Here is a 20726-nt window from a genome sequence, read left to right as displayed (position 1 = left end):
TGCACGCTTATTTACGTGATTATCGTTCACTGTTTTGAGGCTAGCTGCAATCAACTGAATTTTAATTAGATTGATTTGAAAATGTTTCTTTCAGCTGACTGTTTCTTTCAGCTTACTAATTAGCTGCTTCGTTCCTACGGGGTTGAAATCATGATTATGTTCATGATTTAAGAACTGTGATTTTTTCGCAAGTTATAAGAGTCATTGGACATTTATGGGAACGCCATTTTGCAAAACGGCAGTAAATGGTAGATTGGGTGTCTTACTGTTTAGGGAACTCGTGTCCATCCAAAATATGCAACGTTTTTCCCTGTTGAGTTTTGCCGTAGAGAAATTTTGTCATATTATAGTTCATTGTAATGGTGCTAATTGTGTAACGATATATCTTTGCGTGTTGTAATGGTTGTTATTTTTAAATTTCTTATTTCTGACTTCATTAATAGGTTGAAAACAGAACGAAATTTTACCCCTAGAAAGCAGTCTTTTATCAGTAGCACAACCTTTATACGGCGTCTAATTTAATTGAGGCAGCTGAATTGAGATTTTTCAAATTAGCGATAGAGAGATATGCACCAATCCTTTTTTTATGTTAATTATATTTTAACCAAATAGATTAAAGTTTAATTGACATGGGCTATAATGGCATGGGCTATTGTGTCCATAAGGATATAATAGAATGGGATAATTTCAAAGCAAACGAAACTGCTCGCATTGGGTAATTGCTTTTTAATGTCTCTGAAAAGTTGTTTTTTCAGGGTTTTTAAACCGTTTTAAAAAATGAAAACTTTTTTGAAAATCTATGGTGACAGGACATCACATACGAAAGTATCCCATTCCTGTCCTGTCCTGTCACCATAGATTTTCAAAAAAGTTTTCATTTTTCAAAAACAGTTTAAATACCGTGAAAAAACTTTTTTTTCAGAGACATTAAAAGGCAATTACCCAATGCGAGCAGTTTCGTTTGCTTTGAATTCATGTTTTCCGAATTGGAAAATTCACCTGTCCGGCCAATTTGCGTAGAAAACGCTTTAAAAAGAAAATTTAAATTTTGGAATTTCCAGCGATTTAAATGGTTTATTTATTAAACAAGACTGCTCGTATCAAAGCGAAGCCCTGAATGTTCTGACTGCCTTTTGAGGTCTATCGAGCAGTAATAGCATGAAAAAATTAAATTTAATTTAAAAAAAATGAAAGTTTTTTCAAATATAAACACGCCATATAAAAACAAAATGATTAGGTTCGCTCCTAGTAACAAATCAAATATGGCAAACAAGCTTCGTTCAACCAATTGGAATATTTTCTAAGACGGATTAAATCTGCGCTTGCGCGTCAATAACGCGAAATATATCGCGCTTTAATTGTCCCAAATTGGCCGAAATGGCCATCTTTAAACCCCCATAACTTTACAAAAAATAGTCACAAGTAAAATATTTTTTCAAATTTAAGCTCAAGAACAAAAATTTTCGAAAGATATAAAAAAAATGTCGAAGATGGCTAGTTAAAAAGTCAAAATTTGTCTGAAGAAAAACAGACCCACCCGAGCACAAATATTCCGTTACTTTCGTATCCAAAGTCAGAACAATATTTTTTTGTACAGGATTAATTTTTACAGAAAGCTAACAATCAGAGCAGATTTCTGAAAATCAATCAGAACATATTTCTGAAGATCAAGGCCACATATTTTTTCCAAAAATTTTTAAACGCAATCAGTCATATCACTTTAGTGTTCTTGAATTTTCACTGAAACTTTTCAAAATTAAATGTCGGCTATGCATCGTTTAGGGTAACAGATAAAGTTCCTCTGTAAGTAAATTTCTCTCATGTACAATAAGTTAGATCTATTCTGCAACCTAATTATTCGCATTGCAAATTAATTCTGCGTACCAGACTTCCTTCAAAGTGTTCCGTTCTAAAAATTGTATCAATTATAATTTTAGCTAACCATTCTATGAAAGCTATTCACCAGAAAGAAATAACAATTTATCTTGACAAACGCTAAGAGCAGGGCGGACTTAGGGGGGGGGGGTTGATCGGACGCCCCCCCCCCCCAGGGATTCGACCCCCTGTCGACCCAAAGGGTCCCCCCTTTGTACTATTTTGAGACATCCATTTTTTGTGACAGACCGAAAATTTTTCTAAAGACGCCTTTGGCGCCAATATATACTAATTCTGAGGGGGGAGCGCGCGCCGAAAAAACGCGAATTTTTGATAAAAATTTTCCAAGTGCTTGAAAACACCTTTTTTGGGCTGTTTTTTCAAAATTTTGCCTGCGGCGCAGACATTTAGGCCGAAACAGGGTCTTTGTAGTGCTTTGGAAGAGCTCAGAAAATCAATTTGAAAAAATCAACTTAAAAAAAAGAGAAAATCCTAGATGAGCCCCTGGCTAAAAGTGAAATGATAAGGTGATAAGGCCGTCTGAGATTTTGTGAAGTTTGAAAAAACTCTCAGCTTCAAAATGATTTTCAGGAACTATTTTTTCGCGGTTTGACTTGGAAGTGTAAAGGTCATAAAAAACGTGATTGACTTCTATTTTCGAAAACCAGATTTCAATTATCAGATTTCCCGGCGCAATAAAAGTTTTATCTATTGATTCAATTTTTCTCAAATTGGGTTAATTTTTCTTAAAACTGCCCGGCGTAAATTGCTCTAAGTATTCAAAAAGTTTTAAGGACATCTATTGTTTCTTGGAAATTCGAAAATTCAAAAAAAAACAATGTTTTTCTGTTTACTTGTGTTCACTGACTGTTTTCCAATTGTCTGGTGGCTATGTTTTGTATAAAGAAAATGAAGTTTCATCAAAAAATGACCTTGTGCGTTTCAGACTGCTGCCGGCAATGTTGGGGATTGCACTGGGAATAATCTACGGGGTAATATTCTTCATCTTACCAGAGAATTATGGAGACCTTCTGATTGAGGAACAGATGCTACTCAGAGAACGGGAGGATGAAGACAATATTCTAGGAAATTAAGACTAATTTTGAAAAGGGCGAGATTTTCAACTGCTGCTCCAACTCGAGTAAACATGCATTTAGTAAACTTGTTGTTCCGACTTTCGTAACGAAAGTAACGGAATATTTGTGCTCGCTGGGTTTTTTCTTCAGACAAGTTTCGACTTTTTAACTAGCCATTTTTGGCGGAATTTTTTTATCATTCAAAAAGTATTGTTGTCCTGAGCTTAAATTTGAAAAAATATCTCACCTGTGATCATTTTTCGTAAAGTTATGAGGGTTTAAAGTTGCCATTTTGGGACAATTAACGCGCGACATATTTCGCGCTCTTAACCCGTAAGCGGAGATTTAATCCGTCTTAGAAATCATTCCAAATTGGTTGAAAGAAGATTATATGCCATAATTGATTTGTTGCTAGGAACGAAATCTGTCCTTTCATACTTTATTTTGCGTGTGGGGGGATGAGTGTCAAAAAAATCGCAAATTTCAGAAAAAAATTTCATTTTATTTTGTTACATTTAATTTTTTTAATGTTTTTAGAGCTCCATAAACCTTAAAAGGCAGTCGGAACATTCAGGGCTTTGCCCTGATACGAGCAGTTTTGTTGTATTTCCAACTAAGAACGCGTTGACATAAAGCGGGTATAAAAATTTCAATTTGCCCCAATTTGAAGTTTTGTTTTAGGAAATTTTAATGACTGCTGATTGATTGTTGTTGTGATTACTAAAATCAATATTAAAATGATTCAGAAAATTTAACAATGATTGGAACCGAACTGTTTTTTCAGAGTATTCAATACTTGCCAGAGGGATGTCTGGCTCTGAAAAAAATTTCATTTATGTTTTTTCAACTAAGTGCGAGGAGATATGAAGGCAAGAACTAAGTATATTATCAATGAGTGCGTAGTGGCAATTGACATCCTACAGCCTATGCAATCTTCTGTTTCTGTGAAATGCTGATCAAAATGCGTCATTGTGATGGGCACTTGATAAAATTTTGAAAAACAACACTAATGAATCATCTTCTACTAACATTTGAGGCTTCATCGCTTTCATATAAGCTTTAAAAAAATTTAGAACGCCAGCCCATACATTTCACGCTTTGAGTGTTGCGAAATTTTTGCCTTATTTATGTATTCCATATATTTTTGTCAAATTACATTCACAGAAAATGATCTAATCTTTAAGCTGCGTGGACTTCTCCGCTTGATAAATTTCGTTCCTTAAAACAAATGATTGATGACCATTTTATCCAACATAATTCATATTGACAAAAAAGTTATATGAATCATGTTGTATAAAAAATGTAATGAGTCCGAGTAATAATTGATCGATATTTTAAATCATCTGAAAGCTATTGATGTCCCGAGCTCATAATTCAATTTATATTTAGCTTGCGAACATTTATTTTTGGGGTTTGAAAATTTCCAATTTGTTGCAACATTTTTCGTCCTATCAAAGCATAAGTGGCAACCAAGACTGCCCGTATATCAGGGCAAACACCTTAATGTTCCGAATGTTCCTTAGTTCATATCGAATAGTTTTTTGAAAAAATATTGAAAACCTGTCAATTTTGGACAATATCAAAGCGTGAAATGTTGATTCGTGCGAATTTGATACGACCGGTCTGATTAGCTAGCCTCAATTCAATTTGAAACAATTTTGTCGAATGGGATAATTCGCCACGCATGAAGCTTCGCCAGCATTATGAATAGACTATTCAAAGCGCGCATAGTTAAGTCCAGAACATGGACAATTTGGCAATTTTCAAACCTCCAGAACTTTATAAAAAATAACTGGAGGTAAAATATCTTTTTATATTAGAACTCAAAAAGTAAATTTTTTTATTGAGGTATAAAAATTTTTGTTGAAAACGTTCATTTCGATCGCCGAAAATTGACTGAATAAAAAAATCACTCTTCAAAAATTGGAACAAAAAATTCTTCTAAGCGCGCATAACTTAGTCCACAGCATGGCCGATCACCCAGAATTTTCAAACACCCAGAACTAAAAAAAAAATAATCGGAGGTTACATATTTTTTTAAATTTGAACTCAGAAAGTTGATATCTTCAATGGGGTATAAAAATTTTTCTCGAAAACTATTATTTCATTCGGTGAAAATTGACTGAATAAAAAACCCACACCGAGCATAAATATTCCGTTTTCTTCGAAACTTGAATTGAATCCTTCCAAATTGAATTGAGGCAGATAAATTGGTTTAGCAATTTGGTGAAAAACATGGAAAATCAATTAAGATTTTAAATAGGTCTATTTTTTGCTCTTTTTTCATGTTTTTCAAATGAAAACTTTTTGCTTAGGACCTAAAAAGGCAGTCGGAAAATCCAAAGCTTCACCCTGATACAAAAAGTATTTTGTTTACACGACGTTTACAATTATTAGCAAGCAACAATTTGAAGCAACCCTAACAAGAATGCTTACCTAACAAGAATGCCAAATAGGGGTTCTTGTTAATATTTGCTAACGAGAACCCCTATTTCGGAAAACTCTTGCGTGTTAAAAGCATAAAAGCACTATCGGGGGTCAACTGTCCTATATAAGCCATATTTAAGCCCTCTTTACAAAAATTTAGCATAGGTGAAACATTTTTTATAAAATTGTGCACGCCAGTATTTTTCAGGTAGTATTAAAAAAATCCTAGGGAAGATGGCCATGTGTAACTCGAATTTTTTCTGAAAAAAAATCTGCACTGAGCACAAATATTTGCAATCCTTTCTTCAAGAATCAGAAAACTAATTAAATCAAGTTGTTTCTGCTGAACAGCTCTCCCGTGTTGAGAACACAAAAAAAGTCATACAGTTTCCATGTTATAGGGCAAACGTTTAATACATTTAAAAGTTTGCTTGAAATTAATATGACTTCTTAACAATCTTCCATTGCATAGAATTTCATGACAATTATTCTTCCATAAAAAATGAAAACTCAGTTTTTTGATAAAATATTTTTCATCCATTTTTTGCATTAGTTGCGTAGCATGACAATTATCTTGGACTTTTATTTTTCAATAAATTTCAGTGTCGCCATGCAAAAAATCCAACTCATATAACACAAAAATAGAATCGTGTGAATAGCATTTTTGGTTGATGAAGGTCAAACCAAATGGCAAGGAATAGTAGATTTTTTTTGATATGCTACGAATATTACGAAATGATGCACTATCAGGCAGAAAATTCAAAGGTTGGCGATAGGAAGTTGCATGAAACTAATCGGAAATGCAAAATCTTTAGTTTATCTAAAACGTTGCTTCCATGCATTCTATAAAATAACCACTTGATGTTTTTAATAAGAGAAAAAATAGATGAAGCTTCAAACATTTTTTTGGTTCAGACGCAAGCTTACTTTTTTTTCAAACTTCTGATGATAAAATTTTACGCTTGGCTCTTTTCCAGCTTTTACAAACAAAAGTTATAACAAAAGTTCACATTTGAAAAAATCAAATGTGTTTCTGTTTTAAATGATAAAAAAAGTACTTTTGCGCTTTAGTAAAAGAAATCTAGTTAACGGTTCCAAGTCGAATCTAACTACTACTGCATAAATCTCGAAAAAAAAACATGCTTAAAGCTATGCATTAAAAGCTCGATGCTTCTAAACTAGTGAACTGTTTTCCGTTGCATCGAGCTAATATTGCATATTTTAGAGCTCTTAATTGTAAGATCTATGAAATCGGAGTGATTAACGTTTTTGAACAGCTCGGTAGATTTTTAACCAATAAACTTGAAATGAAAAAAGTCAGAAACTATTCGACTAAATAGAAAAACTTTTAAAAAACGCATTTAAATTTGTAAGAAATTATACTACAGAAATTTACAAAATGGTAATTTGAACTAGGATGTATAACAAAAGCTATCTTTATAGAAGATGATTATTGCCCATAGTAAAGTCTATACACGGTGTTTTATCCCGTCGACTTAACGACACTCAATTTTCTTCTTGTTTTTCTGTTTCCTCACTTTGTTCAGATGCCCACAGAGTTAAATTGTCTCGCAGCAACTGCATGATGAGTGTCGCGTCTTTATAACTATCTTCTCCGACATTGTCCAAGTACGCAATGGCGTCATCAAATGCTTGTTTTGCCAACTCACAAGCATCTTGTGGTCGCTTTAAGATCTCGTATTGAAATACGGAGTAGTTTAGAAATAGGCCCAGCCTCACAGGATGTGTGGCATTTAGCTTGGAAGCATGCTCCGCTGCTTGTTTATAAGCTTCTGCCGCTTTCTGAGTAGATGAGTTATTTTCGGGATCACTTTCGTCGCTTTTAATTTCGGCCGAATACCTATGATAGTCGCCTTTCATTTTAAGATAGAAAACAAGACTAACAACTAATTCAGAGGAATCTTTCTGAGATTCTTCTTTCAACTTTTTCTCCGCATTCGGAACAAGGTGATTTTCAACAAGGTCCAAGACTTCAACGCAAAGTTCTTCCAGCTCTTTTTCAACCTGCTCGCGATAATTTTTCATAACTTGTGAGTTTATACCAGCCACTTGCCGCTCTTCGATATTCGAAATGACTCTCCAAGCAGCTCTTCGTGACCCGACTGCGTTTTTGTAGGCTACCGAAAGCAGATTTCGTTCTTCTGGCGTTGTAGTTGCGGAATCGTCCATGAGTTTTATGGCCCCTTTCATGAATTCAGCCATGTCTTCAAATCGATCAGCCTGTTCGGCTAAGATGGCTTTCTGCACTAACTGATCACGATCCATTATGAAGAAAAATTTGACCACAATTTGAGATGAAAATACTCAATTTGTAATCATGGGTTATCTGGAAAAAAAATATCTTTTGAAATTCGGAGATAAAAGAATTGTCGGAAATAAAGAGCTGTTGGTTTGCATCTTTTAGCCGCCAAGTATCAAATTAATTTTTTCGATGTATCTTGTTAAGTTTGCTGTTGAAATGTTAGTCTGTATATATGACTACATAGAAACCGAATCTTTAAATTTCGTTATCTTCCCTACCCAAGAAAACGGAAAAAATTTGAAAATGAAAAAAAAAACAGCCATTTTAAACAACTATTTTTCAATCAATGAAATTGAAATTTATGAGCTTTTTGCTTGTTTTTTCTTGTTTCTTCTAAAGTTAAAGCTTTAAAATTGTACGTCAAGTGTTGCTTTGTACAAAAAACGTAACGTAACTATTGAAGTAGTCTTGAATGGTTAATTTATTAAAAATATATTGAATTAATTCGCAAAACTTGGTTTACTAGGAGAGCTATTCTGAAACACAAAGCATCGCTGGTTGAAATTTAAATCAAGGTCAACTCGAGTAACTGTTTTTAAAGACATTGTTTTAAACAGAAATCGCATAGCGAAAAATCGACCAGCTTTTGAGTTGACCAAGCTTTTATTTCAAAACTAGATATGTGATTTTTTGAGCACAAAATAAACTTCGAATGGGATACATTTCCATAAAATAGAATGTCAGGACATAAGCTAGCTTTTATATGTTTTGGCAAACAGGAAGATTTTGAACAAAGCGAGTATTTTCACGCAAACCAGTGCGTTTCAAATGTTACTTACTACATGAAAGCACTTCAGAGAATGAGCACGCATTTTGTGACTTGTGAGTTAAGCTGCAGATAAAGTTTTTAATGAGATAAGACTTTTGGCTCTCTTTCTTCCTTTAAGGGCAATAATTAAATATCTAGGTGCAAGGATTAATATTTGGTTAAGCAGCCTGTTTTCTATGCGCAATTTTAGAAATATGTTTAGGAAAAAGAGCCAAAAAGAACTTCTTCTCCTTTTTAGAAAAAGAGCCAAAAAGAACTTCTTCTCCTTTTTAGAAAAAGAGCCAAAAAGAACTTCTTCTTTTTAGAAAAATAGCCAAGAAGAACTTCTTCTCCTTTTTAGAAAAAGAGCCAAAAAGAACTTCTTCTTTTTAGAAAAATAGCCAAGAAGAACTTCTTCTCCTTTTTAGAAAAAGAGCCAAAAAGAACTTCTTCTCCTTTTTAGAAAAAGAGCCAAAAAGAACTTCTTCTTTTTAGAAAAATAGCCAAGAAGAACTTCTTCTCCTTTTTAGAAAAAGAGCCAAAAAGAACTTCTTCTTTTTAGAAAAATAGCCAAGAAGAACTTCTTCTCCTTTTTAGAAAAAGAGCCAAAAAGAACTGGTTATCGCGTATTTGTGAATAAAAGTATTCGAAAGTTGTTATTTTTGCTTTCTTCTGCCATCTGACCACCGACTGATGCAGATTATTTCCTACTGGTAGCCGACCAGTCGAGTGATAGTGGGGAACCTAGTCCTCAGAGTCATGCACTTCTCTCTATCGATGAAGAGCGAGTCTTGTTTGTAGGCAATCTCAGTCTCCAACTCCCTCCTAGTGCCCATCAAGTCAGATCTGCTCTGATTGGCCTCGTCCAGCTTGTTATTCAGGGCAGCTATAGACGCTTTGATCTCTTCAACTTCTTCCAACAGTCTGAAAACAATTTAGATATTTTTAACTGCCCATATGCTTAACCATTTTGTAAATCCTTTATAAAGCTGGCTAACTGTTACTAGTACCCATAGGGGGGTAGATAAAGATACAACAAAATCAACTCATCCATAACAGACAAAAGTGTCAAGGAACTCAAGGAGAGACTGATCAAACAATTGATTGATTTTTAAAAACCATTTTCATCTTTCGAGTGTCAAAGAAAAAATTATGGCCCCTAAGCTCTTCGATTTTCAAGATTCAATTGTGATTGGAGCTTTTTTGATGAAAATAATCCCAATACAAAAAACTGAATCAATAGGTAACATTTTTATTAGGCTAGGAAGTCTAAAAATGAAAATCCACTTGGAAACTAGAAAACAATTGAACTTTCATAGTTGGAGAGCATAAATTGCCTTCGTTTAAGCAAATGTATTCAAATTGAACTTTTAAAATGCATATAAACGTAAATGCATTCATAAATAAATTAATATGTACGAATACACTTCTGTACTTATTAGAACATTTTATGATTTTCTGAAAAATGAAACAAAAAAATTAACTTATAAGTGTCTTCACTGACCCCATTGATACTTAACAAGAGTCAAAGCTCATATTCACCTTAGCCAACTTTCTTTTGAGTGCTTACGTGAAATTCAAAGCTGATATTAGCTTTATTGAAAAATGTTACTAAATTGCGTTGCATATTAAGCCGCTACAATAATTTTATTTCGAACATTGAAAATGGAGAGGAAAGTTCCAGTCGGTTGTGTTTTAGCTCTCATTTTCTTTTTTTTTGGTTTTTTACACGCAAAATCAGATACCACAAATAATCATCGGAATGGGTAGAGTGATATTAGCCCTTTCAGTCATGCATGATTCAAACGACATTAGAAAAATTTTCTCTGGTTGGACCCAGTGTTAAAAAAAATGGTTGAAAATGTTGAAGTTTTTGTTCAATTTCGAGCGAGAAAGGCAAGTGTGAAAGGCTTATAATAGAAGGATAAGCCCTATAACTTTTATTCAAACGAAAATGTATAATTTTACTCTAGTAAAATAGTTTTTCAAGTCTTTTTAGCGCTATGTTGGGAAAAACTTTTTCATAAACGCAAGAAATGTCGAAAAAAAAATATTTGGACAAGTTATCTGAATTTTAATTTGTGTTTCTAGTCATTGAACGACTAAAACTATTGTATAATTTACCTGTTTTACTATGATTGCCCACTATGCCCCAGTTCTATGCTTTCGCTTAGAATCTTTTATCACACCACGGACAAAAAACGTCACTGATTTGAAAAAAAAAATAGAAATATGCTTGTTATACTATGGTTTTGACTGCACAGAAACTTTGTTCAGATATATTTTCCCACTAAAATTTTGGAACCACAAATACAAACCCCAAAAACGTACGTCCTGTTATAATATTCGCATGCTTGTTATATTATCCTTGAGACCACACAGGAACTTTACTCAGTGTGTTCTCTCCACAAAATTTCGAACCAAAAATACACGTTCCAAAAAAATACATAGATTCCAAATTGTTGACAGTTGATGAGTGGTTTTCATGATTTACCAATGCATTTCATTTCAAATCAACCCCTACTTTGATCAAGGGAAAAATTGATTCCGGTGCTTAAATTCCATCGTAAAATGGGCACTCAAAAATTTATTCCCAAAAAAGTATAGCTTTCACGTTTTTCTATCAGAGGAAAATACAAAAAACTAAATAAAAAATATTTAAGCCACAAATATATCCGGTTGTTGTGCAACTAGCACATTCCGAGCAAAATAATCAAAGATTGAATCATAAGAGAAAAAAATGAAAATGAACAAAAAATTTCATGACTTTTTCCATTTTTTTCTTTTTTCCCTAAATTTTTTGTTGGTTTTTCGAGAAAAAAAGATCAAATCATTTGAAGACCGCAAAAATGAGATGTGATAATTACTGAAATAATGTATAAATCGCAGTACAACTAAAGTGAGAGTTCAGTCACACATCGTGTTGTTCGCAATATTTGTAATACACGCTCAGACCAACTTTTTATCCCTTACAAGTTTTCCTTGAGGTACATAGAATGGGAGGAAAAAAACATACGCTACGCCACAGTTCCTTCTTACTTCGAGAGCTGCTCGGATAAAGATCCTACAAGACTTATTTTCAGGTTTCGGAGAAGAACCCTTTATCAGGGACATATTTAGAATTTTTACAAGGGACGGTGAGGGAGGTTATTTTTTGGAGGTCGACTAAGTTGAATTTCTGAGCTCTATTCAAACATCCTTTAAATATGATATTCTCTTTTCGGGCACCTATAAAGATCATAACCTGTTTTTGGCAAAGCGCGTATTAATATTTCACCTTTTAATTATGCGTTGGCGCAGGGACCCTTTTGAAAAAGTTTTTGGGGCAGGTCAGCCAAAAACTGATGTGATGAAGAAGAATAAAATTATGAAAAAAACTTTCTTATAGCTAAGAAAAAATGAAGAGACAAAAAGGAGATTTTTTTACAAAATCGATGACCAAAAATTTACTGAAAAACGGAACCAATATCACTCTATCATTCATAGTATATCAAAAGCGCGTTATTAATGTGATAAGAATCGAGTACTTTTTAGAATATTCCATGCTGGGACAAATAAGTCGACAAAAACAAAACAAGAAAAACAAAACAAGCAGATACACATTAATCTGAAAATTAAAGCTGAAGCTGAAAATTTTTGATCTGAAAAAGTATTGGTCATGTCCAGACTCGAACCAATGATCTCTGTTCTCTAAAATAAGGAATTTTTTGAAGCAGGTTAATGCGCAGAACAGCTTTTTGTTTCCAGTATTATTTCACGGCAACACAAGTTGCGAATGGTTCACTGACTCTGCTAAATAAGTTGTATGCCAAACTAACACTATGCTTCAATTTGATAGCGCTCGCTTATAGCAAGCGAAGTACTGATGACGTTGAAAACTCTTTGTGGTTAAGTAATGTTCAAAAGAGAACATGACAAAAAAACGACAGAAGCTAAATTTAATGAAGTCAGTACACATTAAGCGCCTAATGGCAAAACGAAAAATAAGTTTAGCCAATGCTTGAAGTTTTTTGAAAAAAAAAATTGCGGGCTAATTTCATGATGAAGAGACCCAATGATGAGAAATTTCAACAATTCAAAATCGTTAGACATTCCTATTCACAGAATGATTTCTGCACTAAATCGAAGTCAAATCAGCAGAAAAAGAGTTTTAGCAGCAAATTTGTTTTAGCTGGACAATTTGTACAATTTTAATTACTGTTTTTTTTTTAAAAATCAGTAAAAATTAGTTATTACGGTTTTTACAATGCATCATAGATCAGACAATAATTGAAAAATAATTTAACTGCTTCTTTTGAAGTCGGTCGACTTTAATACTAAATTCTGATTGGCTGAAGTTAACTCTCCGTCATTCGGTTCCTCTATCATAAGGGACGCCACCAAAAAAATCTACCAAAATTTACAAAATGTCCCAAACATGCAAAAATGACAAGTATACCTGCGCTGAGCGGGATCGTCACAGAGTTCATTGTTAGGTCTGTGTGTCCTGTACTCCAGTCTGCTCTGGGCCACCTTCATAGGCTCCTCCTTCTCCCGAATAGCCAGCTTCAGATCCTCTATGTTCTTCTCCTGTGACGTAATCTCCACACACGTCTGCACAGAAAAATCACGAACATCACCACTTTTATTCAATGACGTCATACTTTTTATTCTAGTAGTTAGTACGAATGAACTATTTCAAAAAAATTCAGTCAAAATGAAGTACATAAAGCGCGATTAAAGCACTAAAAACTTGCTTCATAACAAAAATCAAGAGTTCAAATAGGTATCCAGGTCAAGCAGATATCGTGCAAATATCAAGAAAACGGATTATTCTATTCATGCATTAATTTTTCAAAAGATCAGATTAGAGAAGTGACTGAATTTGACATTTCATCAATTAAATTATATTTTCTCTAAAGGCTAAATATTTATTTAGGAAAACACGTTTTAATAAATTCTGATCAGGCTGTTCTACCGTTTCGCCCAGCTGCGATCTTCTTTATAAATTTCACTGGCTCTTTTCCATAATGGAGGGCTATCATGGAAAACTTTCGTTCTTTGAAATTTCGTTCGCATATTAATTATTCACCAAATTAAAACAAATTTCGCCTTGTGAAATTTAACGATGCAGAGCCCAAGTCAAATTCGAAAACATCATCATCTCAGACAAAGTTCGAACAATTCGAAAAAAATTTATTGTTCCGACCATTGAAAATGGGGATGAACTTTGTATTCGGGTGTGTTTTAATTTTTTTTGTTTTCCATGCAAAATCAGGTACCACAAATAATCATCGGACTGGGTTGAGTGATATATCATAATAAAACCCTTACAGTCGTGATTCAAACCACCTTAAAACAACTCAAAAAACTTTTCCCAGGTCAAGAAAAATATTTCGCGCGAATAAAGCGAGCGAGCAGTGTTATTTTAATTGCTTAAAAGCTTACCATAGCTTAATTTGAAACGTAAAAACTTAGTTTTACTTGAGTAACGTTTGTCTACATAAAAAATTTTAGCGCCTTTTTGCAATCAAATTTTTCAAAAACTCGAAAAAAAACTGCAAAAAAAAAACTTTTTTTTTCGTGTTTTTAGTAATTTTTCTACAAAAATTAATTTTCAATTTGCTTATTTTACTATGACTATCGAATATACCTAATCCCCAGTTTTTTGTACAGCTCCGTTCATCACACCACGCCGAAAAAAAACTACAATAATTTGAAAAAACTTTGTTGTAATTTTTTAAGACTATGGTCGGAACATTCTGTGCTACTTCCACTGTAACCGGCTATCCTTGTTTCAATTTTTCTCAACCTTTTTTCCTGATTTTTTGAGGATACGCAAATTGAAGCTTCAAACGCTTCAAGAACTAGCTCCAAAAATTTGTTTTCCATTTGTCTTGAAATTTTCAAACCTGTCTTTCTCAACACCGAGAAAATTTTTTTAACATCGATCGTATCTCAACTTTCTTTGTGGGAACTGATATTTTTCCCAGAAACTATAATTTTTAAGTACTTGTCGCACGAAAAGGAAACGTTCCTTCCTACTTTATAAGGTCGGAACAAAAGTTTGGAGTTTTTAGAATTTATGAAAGAATATTAGCAACGGCAGCTTATTGAATCAGCTGCCCTTTGATTTGTTTCGCATAATTTTCCGGTGTGTAGGGAATTAAAGAGAACATTTAGCGAGACCTAAGAGAAGATGGAATGATTTTGAGCCTGGATTGAACAGCTCAGGGGGCGCATCTAGGTTTTTCCCATAGGGGTGGGGGCGATTTGGCGGATTTCAAAATTTTAATGACCTTGTTTTTAGGTCGATCAAATTGATTTTCCGAGCTCTCACAAATCAGTCACTATAAATACCCTATTTTGACCGCATTTTGCGCGCGCAGGCGAAATTTTGAAAACAAAACAGACCAAAAAAAAAGAATTTTGAACACTTTTTGAAAAATTTTGACAAAAAAATTTCGTTATTTCCTCGGCTTTAGAAAAAATTTGGGGTCGCGTCAGCCAAAAACGGAGATCTTAAAAAGGGGGACCCTTTGGGTCGGCAGGGGGTCGAATCCCTGAGAGGTGACGAGCGTCCGTCCCTCGCCCGCCTTAATCCGCTGGTGGAACAGCTGCAAACAAATATTGGGCTATCAATAAGCTGAGCACCGTAAAAAAATTTTCAGTCCCAACAGAACAGATTGGCAGTTTTAATACCCCCTAAAATATACAAAACAAATCCTAGTCATACTATTCTTATGTACTGAAAATTAAAAATTGTTCATCATAAAGATTTTAATCAAATTGCAGTGCGTAGGGAATTATATGGAGCAAGTATGAAAAGAAGTTTTCCATTTATGGAAATTGAATCATTAGAAACTTTGGCCGACCCGGGTTTACAATCATGATTCAATTGAAAATTAAAACTTTCCCAAGTTCGATAACAACCGATTTCAAAATTTTACAATTTTAAAATAAGTTATACCGATTAAAGAAAATGAGTAGAACAAAAAGCATTTAAGCAAGCTATAAAACTCCTTTTTTAGCTTTACAAATTCAAAGTTCGGAGCTTCAACTGCAGATTCGACGACAGCGCAATTTTACTACACATATATTATTATTACTATTTGTTTATGGATTCAACAAAATCTTCTGGATTCGCAAATTTTGTTTCGGATGCCGAAAATTCGGCTGCTTTTGGACAGACGCAATCAAAACGATCAAAAAAAATTGCAGTGCTGTGCATTCCGCGACAAATCTGTTTTCAGTTTGTTGCGGAATCCGTATACAATCAAAAAATACCTAAAATTGCCTCGTATTTTTCTTGTTATGGGTTTTGCAAATTTAACTGTAGTCAGCTATAAAGCCATTGCAAACTTTTGCGAAAAAACTAAATGAAATATCACTTATACCAGAATTTTTTGTGCTAGATGCAAATCAACCGATTAGACTTTTTTATAAGCCTTTGAACTCAAAGCAGTTTTAAGTGTTTGTTTGGGCTTTAAAAAATTCAATTCAACTTGCTTTTAAATTCAACGTTTTTGAATTTCACGAGCATCGCACTTCAGTTGATATTTTTGCGATTTTTTTGAGTATCATCAAAATAACTTTTATGTAATCTATTGATTTTTATAGAAAACTTAAAATCGGGAACCGACCGAAGCACATTACGTTGGAACAGAGGTGGTCTACCAAGTACAAGATTTGCAAAACGAAAGCCTTGATACCTAAAACTGAACTTTTGCTCGGTTAAGTAATAAATTAATCTCGCGTCTTTGATACAATAAGCTTTCATTATTCAATGTTAAAACCTTATTCTTTTAAGCTCTCTCTGATAAATCTTTAATTCTTCAAAATCGCAATATAAATACAAGGACTATCTTATCGCAAATAATGGCTGTTAAAAACATATTATTGCTCTGAAAAAAAACTACAGGCGTGCTTCATGTTGTATATGGTACCAGTTTTTTCAGTACCAACGTTGGATGAAAATGAAAAACCGTAACGAATATAATAAAATCAAACAAAAGAAAAACAATTGAACAACAATCAAGTGCTCACTCAGATCACAAAAATGAGAGACACAGTCTATCAAATAAAAAGGCATTTGATTGCTTGGCGACTTCAACTTTTTAATCAAACTTTAGCACAATTAGAAAGTTATTTAAGCCTATAAAAATTCGAAAAATAACAGAAAATGTGGTTTGAAATTTTGTCAGAGTAATTTGAGGCAACGAACTGTTTAGAATCAAAACAACGAGCACGGAGATAATATACATACTCTGACGGGTATAACTAATTGCTCGACTCCTGCATGAAAACTTTTCGTACAATGAATTTTTAAATGTCAATTCATTTCTTTTCACTAGAATTTCAAACATCTGCTGATAAAATCTCTTGAAAAGTTAAAAAAATAATAAAACTGAATCACTCTATTGCGGAAAAAAAAGAATTATTTTTTCACGGCTCAATTTAAAACTCAATTGACAACCTTTGAATTGTTTTCTCGCTTTCAAAACGAAAAGTCACCAAAAATAACTGCGTGAAAAGCAAGTTTTGGCCAATGAAAATTTTAAACTAGTACAAAAACTGAAGGCCATTCAAAGCGTCACAATTATGAATCTGGCCAGCCGACAATTAAAACTAAAACAAAACTGATACTTTACAATGTGTTTGATAAAGCTTGAATTGCCCCCTGCGCAGAGAGTTTCCTCTTAACAGTTTTCTAAAACTACTTTTTGATTATCTTACACTACCTACTGCGCAGTCGCCAAAAATTAGGAAACCTATTAGAATTAATCGAACACAAAACATAAAAAACTCAACTACACTTCGCCTTACAAGTTGAAAAAATAGGTCGGGTTTCTAAAATGAAGCATATTTTCAAACAAAATTGGCACCTTCTTCAAGTGGTCCTCCAGCTTCCTCTTGGCATCATGCATCTCCTCGACCCTGTGGGCGAATGCCTTGTCAACTGTGTTGGCCTGCTCTCTCTGGTCATTGCCCACATCTGTCAGCACATCCTCAATCAGACCCCTCAGTTGAATAGAGGCCATCCTCTCGTTCTCAGCTGCCATGATATTGTCATGCGTCAGTTGGGCCCAGTCTTCAGGCATGGTATTGCTGCAACAAAACAAAAGCACTCATTTTGTTAGCCTGAAGGCTTAAATCACAATGATCACAGAAGTTGTTTTCAACGCAAACTTGAGTATCATTCCTTAGTAGCAAAATGCCACGTTAATCGAACAAAAATCCAGGATGCATTTACGGCAACGTAAAAATTGCCTAACCAAAGAACACGGCCAACAGAAACAGACAGTTGAAAAGGTGCCAACTCGGGAAAACCAAAAAAAAATTATATTTGAGAAATTCTTATTGAAAAACAAAGATAGCCAATTGTTCTGCGAGTAGCACAAAAATTTCCGACCAAAGTCATAAAGAACGAAAACCAATTCATATAAATTCAAAATTATTTTTGCAATTTATATAAATTTTCTGTTATTTTCTTTTTCTAGAAACAGCTATTAAATTAGGATACAACGCAAGAAACATCGCTAGTTATAATTAAACGCGGAAGCGAAGCTTCGCTTCGCAAACACTTGCGAGAACACGATAAAAAGCAGCTCTATAAAGTGCAATAACAAAAATTAGAAATAATCCTCGAATTAGCAAATTTCGTCTACCTCTCAGATGCGAACCTGAGAACTAGAGATTAAGTCTGACACAATAACCACTAAGCCACGGAAGCTTAATTGGTACCATTAACCACTCAGTCACAAATAAAGCAGAGAACAGATGCTATGCAAATTCCAATGCTACAGTGAAATTTTGAAATAAGTGAACACCTCTAATGAACACTTCTATTTGCGAATTAGGTTAGAAAAACGAAGGTTCGTAATAACACAATAAACCGATCGCAAATATATTTAACGTTACAATTGGAAGCTCGGCCTCTCATGACATTTTGTGTTAACTAGGTCCGAAAAAAAAAATTCAGACCAGTTTTTCTCGACACAGGGAGAAGGTTCGCAGTTTTGTTTTTAAAAAACCTAGGTCAGGACAAAAAGGCTATGAAATAATACCTAACTGGACACATACGAGCCACCCAATTTATACAAAAATAGCGAGTAACGCAGAATAGTTAGAGCCGTTCACATTAAACGTTTTTCTTCTTCAAATTACTCTCGTTTTCAATGATGCGACGAGATAATTTTACAATTGCGTAGAAAGTTAGCGAATTAGATATAATCGACAATCTTTTTTCAAAAAATGAATGACAAAAACAAAATGACAAATTTTCAAAAAAATATTCTGCACTTTTTTCTTAATGTTTTACACACTAATTATAATTTTTTAGAAAATTTATTGCCAAGGAAACTCCAAACGAAGCTTCCAAAACCAGTTTTTCTTTTGGTAAATTCAAACTTTCTAATTTTATTTTTATATAACAAACTTTACACGAGCATGCTCGAAGTTAAACTAAAACACTTTCAAACCGATGTTTCTCGACACTGGGCAACTTTATGGAAATTTTTTAATGCCGTTCGAATCATGGTCAAAATCTTTAAGATGATATATCACTCAAAATTTTCCAACGATGATTTGTGGTACTTGATTTTGCTTGGAAAACAGAATAAGGCCAGCAGACAATTGGAAAAGAGTCAATAAACGCAATGAAGGAAACAGAGAAAAAAATGACGTATTTTTGAAAGTCTCAACTTTCGAAATTCAAAGAAAAAAATAGATGTCTTTAAGGCTTTTTGATTTTCTAGAAAAATTTATGATTGACTTTTTTTGATAAAAAAAACTCAGCTTGAAAAAATTGGATCAAATGGTAAAGCTTTTATTCAGTGGAAAGAACTAGAAATTAAATTCCACGTTCGAAACTAAATTTCATTCATATTTTTGCGTCTTTTCCACGTTCGTATGTAGAGAGCGCATATTACCAAAGTTTCAGCAAATGAATTTAAATTGAACTTAAAAAGTGCACATATACCTAAGTGCATTAATAAATGCACTTTTATAAATGAATGCACATCTGTAGTTTAGTAGAGCCTTTAAAGACTTTTTCTTGAGAAAAAAAATAACCAAGACCTATACAAATGTCTTAAAAAACTTTAAAACATCAAAATACAACGTTCCTTCTCATTTTTAATTGTCGGAAAACAAACTGGATCCATAGGTAATTTTTTAAATTTCCACCGAGTTACCTACAAATTGAAATCCATGTTCAAAACTTAAGGTCAATCTTGTTTTTTCGCGTCATTTACCTTTTTGCTTTAGGAGAGCTTATTTTGCCTTCCTTTTAGCAAATGCGTTTGAATTGAACTTGAAACAAATTGAACTTCAAAAATCAAATCGAAAAAAAATCAGAAAAGAATTAACTACAACACTTTTTCCAAAAAAAAAAACACAAAGACGAGACGACGTAAATAAGAAATGTATACAATTCGTTCAGCAACAAAATTTCTTGGCTTTGGCGCCAGATTTCGTTAATTAACCTTAATTTTAATCAGATGTTTTATCAAAAAATAAATTTTTTGATAAAACATCTGATTAAAATTAAGACTGTTTTTGCTATCTTGTAAAAACGCGTAGGTTTAGAACGATTAAAAAGCAATAAATGACACATTTACCCTCCGGATATCTTGTCCACTCCATCTCTGTACATAATCTGGGTGGTGTAATTGTTGAGGTTGCCAGCAGATACATCTATCTTGTACGCGTGCATCTTGTCTCCCCAGTCCTTGGCCAGATTGTGCTTCGCACGGCGCACCAATCTAACAGAGTAAAAGAAAAAATGAGAACCAATATAGAAATATTTTTATGAAGAAAGCAAATAAATGAAAAACTTATCTTTTGAATGATAAGTTTTGAAATTATTCAACTAAATTATTTAACGGTACATGGTCACTGAATTGCCTGTCTTCTTTTTGTACATAAATTCTTGCCAATTATGCTTCTATTTGTCTCTGAACAATTTTCATAAATTCTTCGAAGTGTAAATTGAAGCCTTTTACAACTACTACTACTACTTAGCATTTAAAATTCGCTCAATTTTCGACATTCGGTTTTCTTGATGAAGCGTTTTTTTAAAGGGAGAGTAAAGCTCATTAAACGAAAAATACTTGGTTTGTTTGTCAATTTCGTCAATAGTTCGCTGCAGCAGGGCTTGAATCTTCTGAATGAGATCAACCTCCTGAAACAACATCAAAATTTCTATTTTCTGAACAATTTCTTGCAAATTTAGAGCTTAATTTTTTATAGATGGATCAACTAAAAGATGTTGGTGGAAGCAAATATGTTTTTTTTT

General features: G+C 33.5%; 2 protein-coding genes across 2 annotated transcripts in view; both read right to left on the bottom strand.

Annotated features, from left to right (window-relative positions):
• Positions 1-6724: 6724 nt before the first annotated feature.
• On the bottom strand, positions 6725-7755 carry LOC134846980 (14-3-3 protein beta/alpha-A-like). Its single transcript, XM_063864449.1, has one exon. It carries the CDS (start codon positions 7662-7664, stop codon positions 6885-6887), a length of 780 nt encoding a protein of 259 aa, XP_063720519.1. The 5' UTR covers positions 7665-7755; the 3' UTR covers positions 6725-6884.
• A 366-nt stretch (positions 7756-8121) lies between these two features.
• Positions 8122-20726, bottom strand: part of LOC134846979 (tektin-4-like) — a 145278-nt gene continuing 132673 nt past the window's right edge. Inside the window, exons 6-10 of the mRNA XM_063864448.1 lie at positions 20542-20612; positions 20050-20193; positions 17314-17536; positions 12888-13042; positions 8122-9373 (exon numbers count right to left, since the gene is read on the bottom strand). Coding sequence (XP_063720518.1) covers positions 9157-9373; positions 12888-13042; positions 17314-17536; positions 20050-20193; positions 20542-20612 — 810 coding nt within the window. The 3' untranslated portion in view covers positions 8122-9156. The remainder of the gene's footprint in view (positions 9374-12887; positions 13043-17313; positions 17537-20049; positions 20194-20541; positions 20613-20726) is intronic.

Source organism: Symsagittifera roscoffensis, chromosome 5 (assembly GCF_963678635.1).
Source record: "Symsagittifera roscoffensis chromosome 5, txSymRosc1.1, whole genome shotgun sequence".
NCBI lineage: Eukaryota > Metazoa > Xenacoelomorpha > Acoela > Convolutidae > Symsagittifera > Symsagittifera roscoffensis.
The sequence above is the reverse complement of the archived record's forward strand: the minus strand, read 5'-3'. Positions and strand labels throughout refer to the sequence as shown.

Coding starts and splice junctions, on each gene's coding strand:
- LOC134846980 (XM_063864449.1), bottom strand. CDS start 7,664: ATGGATCGTGATCAGTTAGTGCAGAAAGCCATCTTAGCCGAACAGGCT.